At 35.1% G+C, this 19,821-nt stretch overlaps 3 protein-coding genes and 1 non-coding gene across 7 annotated transcripts; 1 reads left to right on the top strand and 3 right to left on the bottom strand.

The window, feature by feature from the left end:
- Window positions 1-4,979: 4,979 nt before the first annotated feature.
- On the bottom strand, window positions 4,980-6,367 carry DGAT3 (diacylglycerol acyltransferase). Its single transcript, XM_086576159.1, has 2 exons — window positions 6,004-6,367; window positions 4,980-5,821 (listed from the first exon to the last, which is right to left on the bottom strand). Exons 1-2 carry the CDS (start codon window positions 6,313-6,315, stop codon window positions 5,144-5,146), a joined length of 990 nt encoding a protein of 329 aa, XP_086432285.1. The 5' UTR covers window positions 6,316-6,367; the 3' UTR covers window positions 4,980-5,143.
- Window positions 6,368-7,022: 655 nt separating this feature from the next.
- LOC147481166 (diacylglycerol O-acyltransferase 3-like) lies at window positions 7,023-9,464 on the bottom strand. Its single transcript, XM_086576158.1, has 2 exons — window positions 8,881-9,464; window positions 7,023-8,364 (listed from the first exon to the last, which is right to left on the bottom strand). The coding sequence occupies exons 1-2, from the start codon at window positions 9,217-9,219 to the stop codon at window positions 7,525-7,527; spliced, it is 1,179 nt and encodes a 392-aa protein (XP_086432284.1). The 5' UTR covers window positions 9,220-9,464; the 3' UTR covers window positions 7,023-7,524.
- On the top strand, window positions 7,211-7,283 carry TRNAF-GAA (transfer RNA phenylalanine (anticodon GAA)). Its single transcript has one exon. It is a non-coding gene; the product is annotated as a tRNA-Phe (tRNA).
- A 671-nt stretch (window positions 9,465-10,135) lies between the features above and the next one.
- On the bottom strand, window positions 10,136-15,746 carry LOC147481165 (uncharacterized). Of its 4 annotated transcripts, none has more exons than XM_086576743.1 (9): window positions 15,480-15,746; window positions 15,084-15,381; window positions 14,921-15,015; window positions 13,380-13,484; window positions 13,070-13,240; window positions 12,056-12,163; window positions 11,302-11,388; window positions 10,663-10,731; window positions 10,136-10,505 (listed from the first exon to the last, which is right to left on the bottom strand). In XM_086576743.1, the coding sequence occupies exons 1-9, from the start codon at window positions 15,567-15,569 to the stop codon at window positions 10,350-10,352; spliced, it is 1,179 nt and encodes a 392-aa protein (XP_086432869.1). In that variant the 5' UTR covers window positions 15,570-15,746; the 3' UTR covers window positions 10,136-10,349. The 4 variants fall into 4 exon arrangements, with proteins under 4 accessions (XP_086432869.1, XP_086432870.1, XP_086432867.1 ...); XM_086576744.1 differs by having other exon boundaries at window positions 15,084-15,378; window positions 15,480-15,744; XM_086576741.1 differs by having other exon boundaries at window positions 12,056-12,181; window positions 15,480-15,712.
- Between the last annotated feature and the right edge of the window lie 4,075 nt (window positions 15,747-19,821).

Below are 19,821 nucleotides of genomic sequence, written 5' to 3'. Positions count from 1 at the left end.
AATAATTAACAAGAAATTAGAAATTGGATGTAAATGTATTGAACTAACCACAAAGAATAATTAATGGGAAATCAGAAACTGAATGCAATTGCATTGAACTAACTTAAAAAAATAAATAACGGGAATAAAAAATTGGATACAACTGCGCGCATTGAACTAACCTCAAAATATAAATAACGAAAAATCAGAAACTGGATGCAAATGCATTGAACTAACCTCAAAATATAGTTTTGCATTTAAAATAATGTTTATCTTATCTCTTTTCATATTATTGGGAACTCCTTGCTATTCAAGTAACTTCAATATGAATTTTGTCTTATTAGGCAATCTCACAAAATTTCAATCAAACTTCTATTATTAAACAACAAAATAAAATTGAAGGTTTTTTTTTTTTTATCAAAGGTGAGTTTTTTTTTTAATGGAGAGTGAGATTTTCAGGTTATAAGAAATTTGGATGAGTGATCAATATAATATTAATATATAATAGTTCTGCATAGTTGCAAATATTTTTCAGAATAATTAATATAACAACACCTGCTCGTTGATTATCTTTGAAGATTCTACATAGTGAGTTATGTATAATTTAAAGAATAATTAACGGGAAATCGGGAACTGGATAATCTTCGGTGATCCCAAATAGTAAATCAAGCATAATTTATTTTTATGTCATGTTTGCAAGGACACTACAGATGGATCAGTAGAAGTTGGTATTACGCACTACATTGGATAATTAAAAAGAAATCGGAAACTAGATTCAAATACATAACTAAAGCTCAAAAAGTAATTAACGGGAAATCGAAAACTTTATGCAAATGCAATAAACTAAACTAAAAAAGTAATTAACTAGAAATCGGAAACTGGATGCAACTGCATTTAACTAACGTCAGTGAATAATTAACAGAAAATTAGAAATTTGATGCAAATCTTTGAAAAATATTTAATTAACGAGAAATCGAAAACGGTATGCAAATGTATCAAACAAACCTCAAATAATAATTAACGGGAAACTAGAAACTGGATGCAAATGCATTGACCTAACCTCAAAAAATAATTGTCAGAAAATAAAAAACCGTATGCAACTGCATGGAAATAACCTCAAAGAATAATTTGTGGGAAATCGAAAACTAAATGCAAATGCATGGAAATAACCTCAAAGAATAGTTAACGGGAAATCAGAAATCAAATGTAATTGCATCGAACTAACCTCAAAGTATAAATAATCAGAAACTAGATGCAGATGTATTGAACTAACCTTAAAGAGTTATTAACGGGAAATCGGAAACTAGATGCAAATGCAATGAACTAATCTAAAAACTAATTAATGAAACATTGAAAAATGGATGAAATTGCAATGAACTAACCTAAATGAATAATTAACGGGAAATTATAAATTTGATGTAACTGCATTGAACTGACATAAAAAAATAATTAACAGGAAATTATAAACTTGATGCAAATGTATTGAACTAATCTAAAAAACACTTAATAGAAAATCGAAAATTGGATGCAATTGCATTGAACTAACCTGAAAGAATAATTAACGGAAAATCAGAAACTGGATGCATGCAATTGGCCGGATTAAACTAAAATTAGAGATTAACTAACGGGAAATCATAAAGTTGATGCAATTGCACTAAACTAACCTCAAATAATAATTAATGGGAAATTGGAAATTGGATGCAACTACATTGAACTAACCTCAAAGAATAATTAATGAAAAATAAAACAAACTTAATGCAAATGCATTGAACTAATAACCATGAAACATATTTGTATTATATGTAGGGGGAATAGAATGTCTCGACAAATATAGTTTTGTATTTTAAGTAGTGTTTATCATAATTCTTTTATTATGATTGGGAATGTCTTGCTATTCAAGTAGCTTTCATATTATCTTCGCCACATTGGGCATTCTCACAAAACTTCAATCAAACTTCAATTATTAAACTTAACAACAAAAAGAAGTCGATGAATTTTATCAAGGTTTGGTGTGTCCTTTTTATAGAGAGTAGTGCAAGAAATTTGAATGAGTGATTAATATAATTTTCATATCTCATAGTGCTGTATAGTTGATAATATTTTTTAGAATAATTTAATATAACGGCACCCATTCATAGGATTGGTTCGAAAGCTACTGGTGATATATATATATATATATATATATATATATATATATATATATATATATATATATATATATATATATATATATAACCATTATAGTCAATGTATCACACTAGGACACTTTCTTCTTCTACATTGTTTGAGCTCACGGTGTGGTCAGTTGCCACTATTGTTATGTGGTTTAGTGGATGCTGGCAGGGCCGACAACCCTAGGCCAATGTTGTCTAAGGCCTTGCATAGGGACCCCAATATAAACCAAAACAAAAGGCCCTATTAAGCTCGAAAAATACCACTATAGTGTTAAAAATCCACACAAAAAGCCCATTATCTGAAAAAGAAAAAGAAATAACATAAATTGGGCCCATATGACAGAATCGGGTGAGAATTATGTCTCTAGGCAGGTGCAGCAGGGAATTATGGTTCAAAGACAAAAATGTAAAAAGACAGTTTTACCCTTTTAAGTGTTAAAAAAAAACAAACATGTAGCCACTCTCTCTCACTTGTTTCTCACTCTCTCCTCTCTCACACTCTCTCTTTCTTCTGCTCTCCTCTCATTTCTCTATGTTGTACACATGCATCGTGGTGTTTACATGTGTGTTGTACACATATTTAGTGGTGTGTGCATGTTTGTTGCACACATGCATAGTGGTGTTTACATGTGTATTGTACACATGCATAATGATGTTTGCATATGTGTTCTACACATGCATAATGGTGTGTGCATGTTCGTATATACATGCATCGTGGTGTTTGTATGTTCGAAAATACATATATAGTGGTGTTTGCATGTGTATCGGACTACTACTCCAAACTTAAAAATATCATCGATGACAACAATATCGAAATTGAGATAAATCACACAATTGATTAACACAAGATTAATTAAAGGATTTCAAAAAGAAATTCAATTATTGTTCAATTGCTTGTCGATCCGATACTGAAATCGACCAAATTATTCTTTAATTATCAATAATCTAGAATTGAAAAGTCCAAAAGTAGATTGCAAAGTGAGAAGTGTGCTTGGTATGAGAGAAAAAGATGTTTTATTATAGCTTAAATCACTAATCGCAACACACAAATCAACTAGCTCAAAGATGGAAACAACTAGATCTCAAAAATATTTTATAAGTTTTAATTGGAGTTTGTTTTGCTATATGGAAAAGAAGGTCATAATTGGTATTAAACAAAAATAAATTGCTGACGTCAGTCTAAAAATGTTCTAAAACCGAAATTATTAATGATAGTTGCTGATGTCAGCCTATTTTTATCCTAAAATTGAAATTACTGTTCATCCGGGCCTAAAACCGAATTTTTTTGTCAATTTATGTGTTTGGGCCTAAATTTGTGAAGAAATAAAGACCTCATTTTGCTTACCTTGCATTGGGCCCATTCAAACATAGGGCCGGCTCGGGATGCTGGAACAGGATTGGCATGCAAACACGTTGCAACAAACATGGTATTAAACTATGAATGCCAAACAAGATGCAAGAACAGAAGACTTGAGCCAATGACCTCTTAGAGCAAGTCCAATGGAGGGCTATATGGGCTGCTAAAGGCAAATATAGCAACCCAACCACAAAAATGTCATTCCAATAGAACTGCTAAAAGGGTCTTAAATTTGGAAGGAGTAAAAAATCCAGCAAAAGTTAAAACATTCGCTAGCAGTTGTGCTATAATAAGTTTGGGAGACGGATGACATAGTTTTTGCCGTTTGTGTGTTAAATTTCGACGAACGGTAGAAACTATGCCGTCCATCCAAAAAAAATTCAACTTAAGTTACAAAATAATGGACGGACCACGACCGTATCATTTAGCACTTCAAAACAGAAAATGCAATTGGATTGGTTTTTTGATTTTGGGGTGACAAATTTGGCTGGGCAAGCTAAAAGGCTTATGTAGCACCTTTTAGCAGCCTAATTTAGCAGCTCTCTATTGGACTTGCTCTTAGGAGTAATTAACTAACATACCTACATCTTGGTTACCATTTGAAACTTGAATGCTGAATTGCACTCTGAATCGGTTCGAAATTCATGGGTTGCAAACTTTCATTTATTTCTACTATATTTCAGTTCTATAACTGGAAGTTCTAGCACCATTTACATGCAAATCAAGCTCTTTTAATGGCTACCGCTCTTGATCTCTCTCAATAGTGAGGGAGTAGAGAAACTCTCTCCTGCGGGAAAAAGCAGTACATTTCCTTGTCAAATCTCCTCTTCTCAACCTCCATGTTAGCTTCTTTTTCTTCTCACCCCAGCCGCAATGAAAAAGAAAAAGAAGAAAAAATCGCTTCTTTAAGTGTTCTTGCAACACATAGGATGATCGACATCACGGGTCATGCACTTCATTCAATCTGGTTATGGGGGCTTTGGTTTTCTCCTTTGGTGAAGTCTTATTTTCCAATTTTGCAAATCGTTTCTTCTTTGAAGACCTTGTATAAGTTAGATCTAGGTTTGTGGTTGTATTTTTCAGGTGGTTGTTGCTTTAAGCTGGTTCCTTTTGATCTAGTAGCTCACTATATCTTACTTGACTGAGACCAAGGCTCTGGATTGGGAGTGTAATACTGCAAAAGAATTGCTAATCTACCACTTGTGTTGTGGAGTGTAATACTGCGTGATTTGAAGGCTTTGGAGTCTTAGCTTTGGGAGATCCAACATGATATTTGGTTAAATCTCCCACATGATATTTGGTTAAATAAGGTTGTAGCTGAATCGGAGGATGTTCAGTACTTGTTGTGGTAGTTCTCTTGTATTGTTTTCATTTTCTTGTTTCCAGGTTAAGTTTGTTTATCGAAGAAAAAAAAAAAAAAAAACTATAACTGCTCACCAAAAAGAAAAAAAAAAATGAAAATCATCAAATTAATTTGAATCAAACCTAAGTATATTAGTTGATTTTACAATGTAGTAGGTACTAGGTACAACTTATCTCAAATATGCACCCCACAAAATGTACAAATCCACCCACACAAATCATAACTAAGAGTTAAATTTCATTATGGAGACAAAGATAAGGAAAATCCTTCTCAAGCTACCATGAGACCCAGATCCTGTCTTTCCTGTCCAAGGAAATTAGCGACAATGACACCCACATCCTCCAAACCTACACCGATGCATAGAGGATTAGTTTGAGGTCGAACAGGACCATCTAAGTTCTCTGCAAGATCCGCATTGCATTCATTCACAATTCTCACATTAGGACCATCTCTGCATTTTCCCATACATTTGCACCCAACTACTACACCCTGTACACCAACCTTATGCTGAAACTCTTCCAACAACGCTGAAGCTCCTGATTTCTTGCACTTTCCCCCCATACAAACCTCAATCTTTTCAGCAGATGTGCCTACCACTACACTACTTTCACTACTACAACTCGGCAAATTTCGATCTTGGATCCTATCTACGGTAACAACTCTTTTTATTTCCTCAATCACCAAGTCTGGACTGGTTGACACTACTTTTACAGGGAGTTCAATTTGTGGTTCAGCGGTAGCTCCATTTCTCAAACTATTCATGTCGATCACTTCCCCACACTCGCTATCGCTTGATTCGGATGAAGAAGTCGAAGATGATTCACAAACAGTTGCTATACTGAATTGAGCAGCCTTTTGTTTGGCCTTCTCTTCTTTTCTTTTTCTCTTTAATTCCTTTTCCTCTGCTTTCAACTGTTTAAGTTGTGCAAGTAGAATTTCAGTTGCTTCCTGCACAAACGCAACAATTATACACAACGTAAAATTCATATCAATTCAAAGCATTCACCCTATCGATATCGAAAACCGCAAACAGTAACCAAAACTTGATAGTCTTTGAATAAAAAAAGCAGTACCAGGCAGAGTTATAACATAATAATACCAAATAAAAACATTGAAATTCAAAAACTTACCGAAATCCTCTTCCCCTTAATCTCTCCATCCCCAACACCAAAACCCATTGAAGAAAACTTCAGCAAGTCCTTTGACATCCCTTTCATTAATTTCAACTTCTTTTTCAAACCAACTGCCTCTAAATTCTTCTTCTCCTTCTTCATGCCCGCTTTCACGGATACATAATAATCTGAATGGCCACTATTTTCAAATCCAATACATAACTTTCTTGATCTTAAAACTTTATGTAGCTGGACAACACGTTTAGAAGACGAAAAAGAAAGTTTCCAAGGTTGGGTATCTAGCCCAGAGCCAGGTAAGCAAACTTCCATTAGCTCTGGGGAGGGGGAGGATAAAAAAGTTGATGACAAGAATGAGTCTTTCACGACGGTTTTATTATGGAATGCCAACTAACTATTTGTATACGTGCACATTTGTTATTGGTTGAGTATGCTGGAGGTAATTTGGCGCCTGGAGGCTCGTGACCGTTTTCAGTTGAGCACACTTTTTGCTTGAGATTAACCGTTGGGATTTGTGGGTTGAGATTGTGTGGTTGGGATTTTGACATGTGGAGACATGTCATGTGCCACGTTGGTAGAACTTTTTTGTTTAAGACGTGTGAAAGACAAATTTTTCTTTTTGATTGGTTGTCAATTTCAATTGAAGAAATTGGCAACCCTGTCGCTGTGTCAACGCATCTAAAAGGGATTATCCCCCCAAAAAAAGGGAAGGGCAGAATGCGAGAAATAATTGAGATGTTCCCAAAATAATGGTATGAATTGATAACGAAAGTTTATCTTCAAACGTAGAAAATTCAGTTTTCTAAATGAAAAACTTCAAAATTATCAGAAATGCTGTGCCCTGCTCAGCTCATATGACTTTACACTTTTACTTTGAAAACATTTAGCACATACTTGAATGTAGTACTCACAATGTATAATTACTATCATACAAGTGGCACCAGAAGCTCCAAAATACATACCATTGCTACACACACAGTTCTGAATTCTCGGCTGCTCAGCACCAGAAGTTCTAAATGTATTCAATTCGCCATGTATTTTCATAGAAATTCTATCAACAGTCACTCCAAATTTAATCACATGGTTTTGTTTTGACAACACAGCACATAATTGGATGTATTATTTGTAGTTGAAACGTGAAAGTATAAATTACTAGTCAAGTGATACAATGGACTACAAGACATAGAACTCCATACAGTGCATGCCAGCGGGGATAGCTCAGTTGGGAGAGCGTCAGACTGAAGATCTGAAGGTCGCGTGTTCGATCCACGCTCACCGCAAATTTTTACACCAATCCATATCAGTGCTACTGATTTCTCAAGCAAAGAGCCATTATGCAAATCGTTCAGCAAGATGTTCTACAAATATTTCCGAAGTAAAGAGCCATTATGTCAATCGTTCAGCACCAGATGTTCTACAAATATACAATCCGCCCATATCCCCATTTGTCAAGCCAACTCAATCCATGTGTATATCTTCAATCTTGTTCCGAGTTCAAGATCAAGAACACTCTTCTTCAATTTAGCAAACACTATCCACACTCTTCTTTTCCTCCCCAACAAAGTTAGCAACAATAGTATCAACATCCTCCAAACCTACTCCAAGGAATAGAGGGTTCTTTGTAATTGTAACAGAATCGTCCTGGCCTTTATTCCTTTTACTGGAAACACGCACATTAGGAGCAGTTTTGCACTTGCCCATGCATTTGCATCTGACAACAGCACCCTCCACACCAATCTTCCTCTCTAGTTCCTTCAACAATGCCGCAGCTCCAAATTTCTTGCACTTGCCCCCCATGCATACATCAATTCTCTCTGCAAATGACTCGACCGCTGAGCTATTTTTCTCAGCACTGCTACTTTCAGTTCTACTTCTACCACGAGTACAACATTCTTCTTTACTACTCATTAGACTGTGATCATCAATCTCTTCTAGCTTGTCATATTCTTCAGCTGGGAGGCTTGAATTAGTTAGTGTTACATCTTCTTGGACGGATACCTGGTGCAGCTCATTCACTCTTGCCGCTGCAGTATTTGTGCATATTTGGCTCAACATGTTATCCATTTCTTCACACATTCTAGTTCTTGGGCTGGTTAGCAATGACACCGCTGGTGCTGTCTCCAGAGAAGAATCTCTTGTTAATTGAGAAACATTAGAGCTCCTAAGCCGATTTATATCCATCACATCTTCGGATTGGATGTCACTTGATTGAGAGGAACTTGATGATGACTCACAGTTCCTTTTCGTGGATTTTATCTTCATTGCTTTCAGTTTCTTCTTCTCTTCCTTTTTCTTTCTTTTCAATTCCTTCTTCTCTGCTTTCAGTTGTTGCATCTTAGTCAATAAAACCTGAGTTACTTCCTGCGCGCATTACCAAAAACATATGTCAAACATTGTTTAATTTGAATTTCTATAGGTGTACACCAAACAAATATTCGTTCAGGATCAAATATGTAATTGTAGGACACAAGTTGGAGTACAATATTTCACAAACCATAAAAAATTCTTGCAAATTTGCAACAATGTAGACTAATTTGAAACCTTAGTAGCATATGTTAGTCCATTGCAAGACATTAATGTATGGGACATGACAATAGTGATTATCCATTTCATTTTACAAGAATGTACAACAGATCCTTGTGACTTTCGATCACTACTTGCTTCACAGAGGTACACCAACAAGAGCCTTCTCATTCTAGTAAATTTCGACATTATTCGTATCACGAGTTTCTTGCATGTCTATAAAGGACAAGGAACATAATACTGCTCAATTTTTGTAAGATATATCAACCTAAAGATTAGACTATATATCATGAACGTCCTAAACGATGTGAGTTAATTAAATTCAATATTACAAAATATGGGCTAATCACTTACCGAAAACGTCTTTGTGCTAGGATCAACTGATCCACCGTCACAAAAATCAAGAAGACCCATCTCAGACACCATACATAAATTATTGGATAACCCTTTCAACAACTTCAGTTTCTTCTTCATCCCAGTCGCATACTCCTTCTTCTTTCCATCACACCTCATAGACAAACCATTACTGTAATACTTCAAATGACTATTATCCAAGAAGAACCCATCACCCTGCTTCTTGGCCCTTACACAAATATTCTTACTCACATCTCCATAACAAACCTTCCTTCCACCACCACCAGCATAGAACTTCTGAACTGGACGGCATAGAAAACTTGACGCAGAAGCCAGCATTCTTTTTCTTAACTTGTAATGAAAGCAACAAAAATATTTCTAAACGTTTTTTGCACAACTACTTTAAGTGCTACGGTAGGTGTGAAGTTGGAGTTGGATAGGGAGAAGGAACAAAGTGTCGAGACCAATTTTACACGCGGACGCATTCCTTTTCTTTTTGCCTTTGGAGACTACATGACAGATATGGGTGTTACACACTCTTGCATGATTTTAAGTGTTTCTGACACACGTTTTATGTGTTCGGTAGGAACCACACTTCTCAACTCAATAACTCAATAGTGTATTTATAATCTCTCAATTTTAAAATTTTAGAGCCACCTCTATACGTTTATTTAAATTATATCTCTTCTATTTATTAATTACAATTGGCTCCATGATCTCTATTAAAATTGAACCACTTTTTTCTTCAATAATTTTAAGATAGTCTTTTTAATTTAAAAACTAAAATTTATGTATAGAAATTGTATATCTTTTCTATTTTTAGAAAATTGTTTCTCTTTTCTTAATGAGAGATTCACAAAAAATTGTCTCTTTAGTTTTTTTAACAATTTTCATTTTAGTTCTTTACAATTTAGCGAACTGATGCCATACATGCTAGTAGTACCATGAGAGCGAAACTAGGTGGAGCGAGTGTTCTGATGCATTCACAAGTTCGCACGTGCTGACATATTCCAATCAGTCAAATGACTTTTACTTTTTCTCATTCATCCCTCTACTTCTTAGTCAACAACTCAACACATTGGTCGGTCAAAATTGAATTTTCTTAGTCAACTCTACCTTCTTAACTTCTTTGATTGCTTGACTAAGATACTTATTGGGGATAGATCGAGCAACATCCATATATTATGAATAAAGGTTGTTGATTAGTGTTCTGTTTAACGTGTAAGATTTGTCACAACTAGTTATTTACAAGGACTTTAATTCCAAATTCCTTTATGAGATAGAACAATACTAATGTTTAACTCGTAACAAAAATGTGACAAGTATCAAAATGGAAAGATTACAGTGGAACTATCATTTTCTCAAGATCGATGTAAAAACAACCTGGTAAAGAGGACCAGAAAAGAGTACACCTATATTAATGTTAGGCAACATAGAAGATTTTTCTCCACTTCCATGACAGTGTGCAATCATGAGTTCTTGCGCAAAGTTCCTTGGTCTAGTTCCAGCTTACTCTTACTTTTCTTTATTTTCGCTTTAACCCTGGACTTTGACATCAGTGTCTGTACTGTGTTTGCAAAGTTCCCAACTGCCATCACAACCAGAAGGATGCCACAAACTACTACCTAGAAAAAGTAAATAAAGCTTTTATAAGTAAACTCGGATTTTACTTAATCAGCACTAAAGGAATATAGGATCACTCTACATCTATACGTAAACATGAAAAGAGAAATTAACCAACGCAACATATAATGTAAACAATATAACATGAACTTTTCTTGCCTGCCATTCAGAGCCAACCCCAACTAGTGCAGTCTTAAGTAGTAAGAGCCCAATGAATGCTTCAAAAGCCTGAAACCATGGTCAGAAGAGTGCATAAATAATGAAGTCTGTGCTCATCAATAATGTCAAATTACCACTTCGCTGCAGTTTGTTTCTGTTTTCACTTTTCAGATAATTACAAATTTTACCATATACACAGTTTAATGGTTAAACACAAACATTTCAGTCACATGCTACAATCTTGGTTTACACATGCACTGGATCACCAATTTATACATGTACTCAAGTATTCAACACAGGCGTTACTAGTAAAGAGGCAGTGAACTTGACACAGATTTACTAAAACTATGAAGATGACAGTCCCATTACTGTTGAGAGAAATTTCTGAATTACAAAAACACTTGGTATATATTAACTATTAATGAGCTTCAAGATTCACACACCATCATTGAATGCATTTTAATTTATACATAGAATGCTTTAGCAAACAGATTGAATTCTGAACAAGTGTTCTTTATCACCAAACCCAGATTACCAGATCTTATCAGAAGGGGTGCAATGGAGAAAAATGTAAACAAGAGTACGGAGTTTTCTTTAAATCAGAAGGAAAACAAGACAAAGCTGTAGCCAATCACACACCTGCAATATAAAAAGTATGGGGCACAAAATCCACAATTGACCTTCTACACCAGCAGTTTCTCCCCATACGACATCCATTCTGTTGGCCTGAGAGTGTTAGAGGAAGAAACCAAAACACATGAGAATTCTAGACCCACCAGATTTTATCACAGAAGAATGTCAAAGATGAGAACAATGGGATGTAAGCAAGTGTTAGTGGAAGTGTTGAAATCTATGGAGATGCTGAAAAGTATAGTGAAATCAAGTGTTATGTCTGGAGTCTGGACAGGGAATTTTTGTTGGGCAAATCCCCATCCCCAGCGCCCAGAGTGATATCAAGTATGTGCGTTGGTGTGCCTAAGCAAAGATAACTCTAGTTAGCAGTAGTGGTGTTGGTGGAACAGTAGTAACACAAATAAAAACACTTTCACTGTCATTGATAGTTTGATACTTTTACTGAAAAAAATGGTTTGTGACCCATATAGAATTTTTGATAATTTAAAAAACATAGCTCTGACTGTAATATTGTATACATATATATAGCATGCATAAATTTTTAAGTTTGGTTCCTCTGAACCTGGTTGACCTAGACCATATTTTAAGCACTAGGGGTTCCAGTCAAGAAGTACGGAACGGGTGCAGGCAAAGCTTTTCCTACATCTATATAAAATGGAGCGCCTAAATTGAGTGACATGCAAGAGAAATAGAGTACTTGCAAGTAAGTGAACATCATGGCATGACTGCAGATAGTTGTTCAGTAATTCTAAAGCCATACCTTTCCCAGCGCGATGCGAGTATAAAGTCTTTGGCGTTGATATCTATTTTGTAGAAGCATTGCAACTCCTTGCATAACAGCCCATAGGAGGAACAGTTGTACAGCGCTCTGCTCACAAGTCACATACTAAGGGTGAAAGAAAACAACAGTTGGGGCCATCCGGTCATAGTACAAAATATCGCGATATTTATCGAGAATATAGAAAACAATATGATATTACCGACGATACGCTAAGGGCATTTTCTACTGTAAAAATCGTGGATAAAATGACGATAACTTGATAAATGAGAAATATCCACGATATTTTCAGTAGATGATAAATTGATAACAAAGCATATTCACTTTCTTGTTGACTGTAGATGAGATTCATTTTTTTTTAGGCAAAAGACAAAAAAATAAGTGTGATACGTTCTTCGAGGCATTTATGTACATCTAAAAAAAACACTTCATCTTCCATTCTTCATCATTTCTTCTCAACTCCTCCTTAATCCTTTCTTCTCAACCCCTCCTTACTTATTTCAAAGAAAGAGTGTGAGAAATAAAATCAAAGAAAAGAAGAAAATGAAGGTGATTTTGTGGGTTGAAAAAGGGAAAATAATAGAAATAATTAAGAAAGATTAAGAATTGTTGAATTTGGGTGCTTCATGTGTATGATATCAACTTGTAAAATGGAAGTATGAATTTGGAGCTTTATGGGCTTATTTCTTCAATGGATTTGTTCTTCATCATGATTTCTTCAATTGATTAATCCTCTACCTTCTTCTATTTACTTAAATATATCAACCATATCGACATTTATCGTAATATCTCCAAAATATCGATGGATATCGAAAATCACTGAAAATATCGACAATATTTACAGGTCTCCTTATGTTAAATATCAACAAAGAGTGGGAAATATTGACTATATATATTGTGATTTCGACAGTTGATATATCGCCGTTTTGCAATATTTTGTACTATGGTTGGGGCCATGTGAAACAAGGAACACATAAAACTTCATTAGAAAATAACCTGCATGTGAGAACAATCAGGTTGCCCTTTGATCTCCCATGTCAGACTGACAAGTGCCATAACCATAGCACAATAATGATGATAAATCCACCATGAACGGATATCACTTCCATTTACTCTTAATATATTCTCTCGCAAAGCCAGACTCGTGTAGAGAAACAACAGCCAAGCCTGAAAATAAAGTGGAATGTTCATTATTAATTTCAAAATAACTGCATTGTTTTTATACATAGAACTAATAAATTATGATGAAAAATCAAGAAAAATATGATCTAAGCCTTATAGAACAGCATAAGCAAACATTTGGTACCTGGTACAGCTGAACTGGTAATGCTGGTAAACATCCATTCCAGACCCATGACCTCAAAAAAAGTAAAGTGGATGGGAAAAGAAGAAACAGAAACGCTGTTCGATCCTGTTGAAAGAGGGTATAGATCATTAATCCATAATTAGTCTCCATACAATAACAACAAGGAACATAAAAGAATATCAACAATAATAAAGCATCGACGCAGGAATGTTGCACCCTAAACCTCTTAGAAAACCATAATCATTGTTTGCAACTTATTTATTTTTGAGTTCTTTTAGTCTCCTAATACACACTGAACAGAAAACTTAATGCATTAGCAAAAGGAAGTATATAATCATGTAAGGAAGAGTGCTCGCAGATTATACAATCATCTCCAATGTCAAGAACATAGTTCACATACTTTAGAAACATAGTTCAATAGATATAGAAAGAAGGGGAGGGAAAGAAGGAATAAAATCGATAATATTAAAGGGAAAAAAATCAATAATTTGGGACTTATCTTCAATCGTTCACATCTGGGAGGAAGGGATGTTAGAAAGGGCTCAACAGCCACAGATGGGATTCGGGTATATAGTGTCACATGAACTTAAGAAATCCTCACAAATTCATATTTTGGATTCCAAAGAATACGTGGTATCCCACAATACTGATCTTCATCAGGAGTTTGATCTCTAAATGTTCTTCCCACGACTCAAGAACTTTTACTAGTAAATGAAACTATTTGCATGAGAAGTAGTACTGAATATTATGGAAGTGAAGATACAACATTTGATCAATTACAAATAACAACAAAGGGAAAGAGAACAGGCATCAAATGTGATTAATACTTGGTAAGGGTCTTTGACAGAGAAAAATCACTCCTTACAATATAAACTCCCCACCTACTTTGATCCTTAATTTGACATTCTCTTCGCATTGATTAATTAATATAATAATTATGTTTGGCCGGTCAAAAAAAGAAAAAGATGAAGAAAACCCACCTCCCAGTCCTTCACGAGGTCCAAAACAAAGTCTAGGAAACCAGGTAATGGTAGATGAGATTTGTATCGAGGTGAAGGACAAACGTGAAAGATTGTGAACCATATTCCCAGAAGAACCACCCTTAAAGCGATAATGCCAAACAGAAACCATTATTCAATGTTTGAACTTTTAAGATGCTCTTCAAGCTAAAAAGGTTTACTGTCTGCTAGTGGAATTTTGGAGTTTTAGCGTCAACACCATAACATCTATATGAATCTAATATTAACGAGAAGGTAATAAAAACGTGAGCCCAAAGTAACACCACTTTCACTGCTAACAATTTTCCCCCCGCACTATTGATCAGTTGTATATACCCTAATCCCCTTCACTGCCAAGTCATAAAAAATCAGCTAAAAGTGTACACTGGTGAAGGATAATCAATACTGTGTATAATACGGGTTTTTTCCCGTTAATGATGCATACTACCGTTACTAAACAAATGAATACTACCACATCCCTGTAACAAGAAACTACTTTATGGAGAACAATACACCAAACCAATAATTTAACAATATACTTACTCTATATTTGTTGTATTCCTCCTTTACTTTTAACTGAACGTCTTTCCTGGTAGCTCGAACATTAATTGGACCAAGAAACATTTTAAGGAATTTACCTGTAAACAATAAATATTCCGAAATCATCAAATGTTGAGATAAAAAAAAAAAAATAAAATAAGCATACCATGAGATTTGTTAGGAAGAAACGAAGCAGCATCCCCATCGGTCAAAATGCATTTCGCTCTGAATAATTCTTCATCCAGCCTTTCAGCTTCATGTGGATGAAGAGCAGCGGTTCGAACAGTGGAACGGAGCTTCTGAATGTTGGAATTTATGGAAAGAGCACGCTGACGAAGTGATTGTTCTTCAGTGGTAGTTTTTGAGATGAAAATCGATGCTGATTCTTGTAACTCTTTTGCCAACTCCCCTAATCTCACTGCTTCTTCCTCCATCTTATTATGGGACTCCGACTCCCCCATCTTCTGAAAATAAAAAACACAGTTGATCTAAATCTGATGATAAAGCCGAGTAGGTATTAAAACACGTGATTGATAGATATAATAATATAATAAGTGAGTACCTGGGAACGGTAGGTTTTGTTTTGGTTGCCGCTGTGAATCAGACCGAGACTGAATTGAAACGTGTGCTTCTTTATTGTGTTGCTCGTCATCTTTTTTTATGGGATTGGGGTGTATATATTAATAAATGACCCGGCTCACTGCACCCACTCAGCCATCGTAGAGAACTCGATCCATAGTGCAGCCTTTGTGGATCGAGAAGAGAAATAAACTCACCGACGGTTTTTATTTGGTACGTGCAGTCTACACGTAAAAGTAAATTTATGTATTTGTTAAAAAAAAATGTTCAACATATTAAAAAGGCTAAATCTTTGTGGATCACATATTTCAAATTTTGTGATAGGGTCAGCAAGGTAGTAAAAGGTAAATATGAAGTTTTCATATTCACAAGTCATGAATATGAAAATTAATCTACGTAGAGAAACCAGCACAAGTCAAGTTGCATTATATAACTCACAAAAAATTTCCAAAAGAACAACACTACAATAGAGATATTGTGTTAAGGCTAATTATAAGATTCACAAAAAGCTTAGGTCTTCAAGTTTCAACGTCTCCAAACTATTGAGCCAACAAAAAAGACGCGCAAACTTCTTGAACCATACATTCTCCATATAATTTATGGGCGCAGTTTGTTTAGTTTCGACATTACCATTGAGACGGCAATGTGTTGTCGGAAATAAGGCATATCCTCTTACAAGTTCATATACAAATCCGCATGGTTAGTCAAAATAAAGATGTAAGTTAACCAAACTATAGATAATTAATTGGATGATGAGAAAGATACTAGATTGTGTGAGATAATTACTTGTTCAAACCACTGTACCAACTTTTCCCTATCCCAAAGCTCCATGAATTTCATCATGAACACCTCACAGTCGAAGCTATACAGATAACAATCCCTAGTTACACTACTTTCTAAGATTGCACTAAACTAAAATTTGAAAATATAAGTTATGGCCATAAGATAAGTTATATACCCATTATATTGTTGTGGCACATCTTTGCATTTCTCAATAACTCAGTCTTTCACACCACACTTTTTGGCATATTCATCTCCAATAACAGACAAAGTGAAGTGCATTTTGGTAACCTAAGAAAACACAAAAGTTAGTTATAGTTAAAAAAACATGAAGCATGGATTGTATATTCTCAAATGATCACAAAAGTAGACAAAATAAAACAAAACAAACCATAGATTTCATCGACTTCATCCCTCTATAAATGTAGGATGCGCTACTTGCAAGAGAGTCCAATATCACAACTTTGCGAGCACTAGGATCAAAGACATATAACCACCAGTGATTACCCTCGACGATGGGCACAAACCACTACACAACCAAAAGTAGTTCAAGGTTGCACTTTCTACCAAAGTTGTGAACTGCCTTATAAAACCATGAGTCATTGTAGAATTATCTTACCCTTCGATATTCGCTAATATCATTGTCCAAATGAATTGCACAAGCAGCGAAAGTTAGCTGCATCTCATTATTGCTTTTATCCTACAAAAAACAACATTGGATACTGAAAAAGTACATCATATGAATAAAATTATGTTAGCATTTTATTATAGAACACTACACCATAACAGGCTATTTGCAACGGCAAAAAAGCGTTGCTAATAATTTTCGCAACGCTTTTTAAGCGTTGCAAATATGGCGTGGGTAAAGTGTTGGAAATATTTGCAACGCTTAAAAAGCGTTGCAAACAGAAATTTCCAACGGCTATTAAGCGTTGCAAACAGAACTTTCCAACGCTTATTTTAACTATTTCGTGCACAAATTTAAAACCTTTGCAACGGTTTTTTATTTCACAAACGCTTTTTAAGCGTTGGTAATTTGTTAAAAATTTTACCAACGGTTTATAAAAGCGTTACAAAGTTGTTAGTTAATTTTAAAAAAATAATTTAAAATTAGTTTGTAACGGTTATAAACCTGCTTCTGGCGATGGGTTGCTAATAAAAAAAAATAATTTCTCATATTTTGTAGCGAGACCAAATAAACCTACAATAAACAATGAATACAAGAATACAATAAACAATGTATCATAGTTTCCAATTGAAATAATCGAGTCCACGACCATAGATGTTAAAAATTCTTTTTTTTCACCACCAATCGGCTTTGAAGAGAGTGAGGTCTTTCCTATCCAAAAAAAAAAAAGCTTTGAAGAGTGTGGTAGCAGCACACTTTGCCAACAAACTCTTCTTTTCTTCTATACTTTTCCCCTTTATACTCGCAGCAAGTTCCTTAATTTTGCTAATTGCCTAAAATACAAGTAGCAAACTCATGACTTCTAGAACAATTTGTCATGAACATATCCATCCAATCAAATCAAAAGATCCAAATTCCTTACCAAATTGGAAGAAGCTCGAAAACTACGTATAAGACTTTGAGTGGACACCATCCTTAATGAAAGGTTTGGCCTCCTTTAAAAACTCTCCCGCAAAAAGAACTACTCTAGTGGTTCCATCATCCACCTGTAGACAATAAATCCGGTCATTAAAATTACAAGTGAATTCCAAATTTATCCCTAAAACCTAACCAATACAATTATTAATGATAGCCTCTCAACTTTTTCTGAGACAATGTCCTTGCTAATGTCATTATCTTCTCTAAAGTATAAGCTGTTAAATGTTGTAGTAATGCAACCATCATAACCCACTCTAAGATAAATATAAACTTTAGCATAAAAATTTCACTCTTTTTTAGTCACCAATCACTAAAATTAGTAAATTTGTTTTCTATTGTATACCTCGGAATCTTGAGACTTGGCAATATCGACAAGAATCTTAGCGGCCGGGATGAACAACATCAAGAAGTTTCATAATAGTAGCACCATCATTAGAAATAGTAGCATTGCCCTTGTCATCATGAATCAATTTATCCATTCCTCAATAAGAAACATATACGCAAGCCAGAGTTGCATAAAAGAACGACGTAATATCATATATATGAAAGAAAATAGATCTACCTCGTTCCCAAAATTAAGTTTCAATGAATCCGCCGCATAAGTCATATCAGAAATGTACTCTTCATGGGCGTCATAAGAATTGCAGCAAGTACATTGCCTTGTATCCCAAACCTATGGAATGAAATTTATAAAGCATCAGGATAAAGAAAAATAAGTAACTAGTATTTCATCAACATGTATATAAATGGAGTTTAAAATTAGTAATGAATGGAACCTATGGAGGTTTTGTTTCATGGGTGAAGAAGAACTGAATGGAACTTCTGATGCCCAGGAAGCCACTATGAAAGCAAATCCAAAACTAACACTTTTACCCCTTATTGCTCTTATCTTCTATGAAGTCTCTGGAGGACCTTTTGGGGTTCAAGATTCATCAAGGCGGGGGGGGGTCCCTTTTTATCTTTGCTTGGTTTTTTTAATTTTTCCTCTACTTTGGAGTGTTCCGAAGCCTTAGTTCTGGTGAACTTGCTACAAGCTTTCTGAAAATGGCGGGTATGTTCTCTGGATTTCAGCAGCGTTGGGCCCTTTTTGGGTTTTTTTCGGAAGGATTCGGAAGTGGTTCAGTGGAGTTCTGGATAATGCACTTTACCCCATTTTGTTTATGGAAAATTCAAATAAGTTTGATATGGAGCCATTATTCTGGCACTATGACGACAATCTAAGTCAGGTTTTGTTTGGATAGAGATCCAACATGGTACTTCTTTTTGTGAATTGGAGTTTCATCAATTGCCTTGCCATTTGAACTTCCATGACACTCAGCAGCCAGGTGACCAACTTGACCGCATTGAAAACATTTCTCTTGTTGTCCCGGTAGGGAGATCACCTGTAGAGTAAGTCAAGAAAATCAAGTCCAATATATCCGAAAATGAACCATCAATAGAGATGTTTTCGGAAAGAATTGCCACTAACCTCTCTTAATATAGAAAATGAACTTCGTGTAGCTAAAGACAAAGATAATCGGATCAGCATCCCGAGCATAAGAAATCAAAGAGTTTAAATTTCATACTTAAAAAAAAAAACAACAGTTAAGTTAAATGTCGAAGTTGTAATATTAACAAGAAAAAGGATGTATCGATGTGCACTTACCAAACCATATAAACAAAGTGCCTTGTATTCAGATTAAAACCGGGAAGATTTCTTTGCAAGCGGATATATGACATGATCTTGTGTTCACCCTCACCAGAACGCGTTTGAATCGGAAAGAATAACCTTCAAATAACCACCCAATGCAACCCCATGAGGCCACGAATAAAAATTTAGACAGATGAAGTATCCGAAACCCAACATGTTTGGGAAAGAAGGATTACGATGCCGACAAGGAACTGTTTCACTCCAATGAAAACAAGATCGTTTTAAGAAAAGCTTATTCAACCTTAGTGA

This window comes from Coptis chinensis, chromosome 8, assembly GCF_015680905.1.
Source record: "Coptis chinensis isolate HL-2020 chromosome 8, ASM1568090v1, whole genome shotgun sequence".
Taxonomy (NCBI): domain Eukaryota; kingdom Viridiplantae; phylum Streptophyta; class Magnoliopsida; order Ranunculales; family Ranunculaceae; genus Coptis; species Coptis chinensis.
Note: the sequence above shows the minus strand (reverse complement) of the source record. Positions and strands in the feature narration are given on the sequence as shown.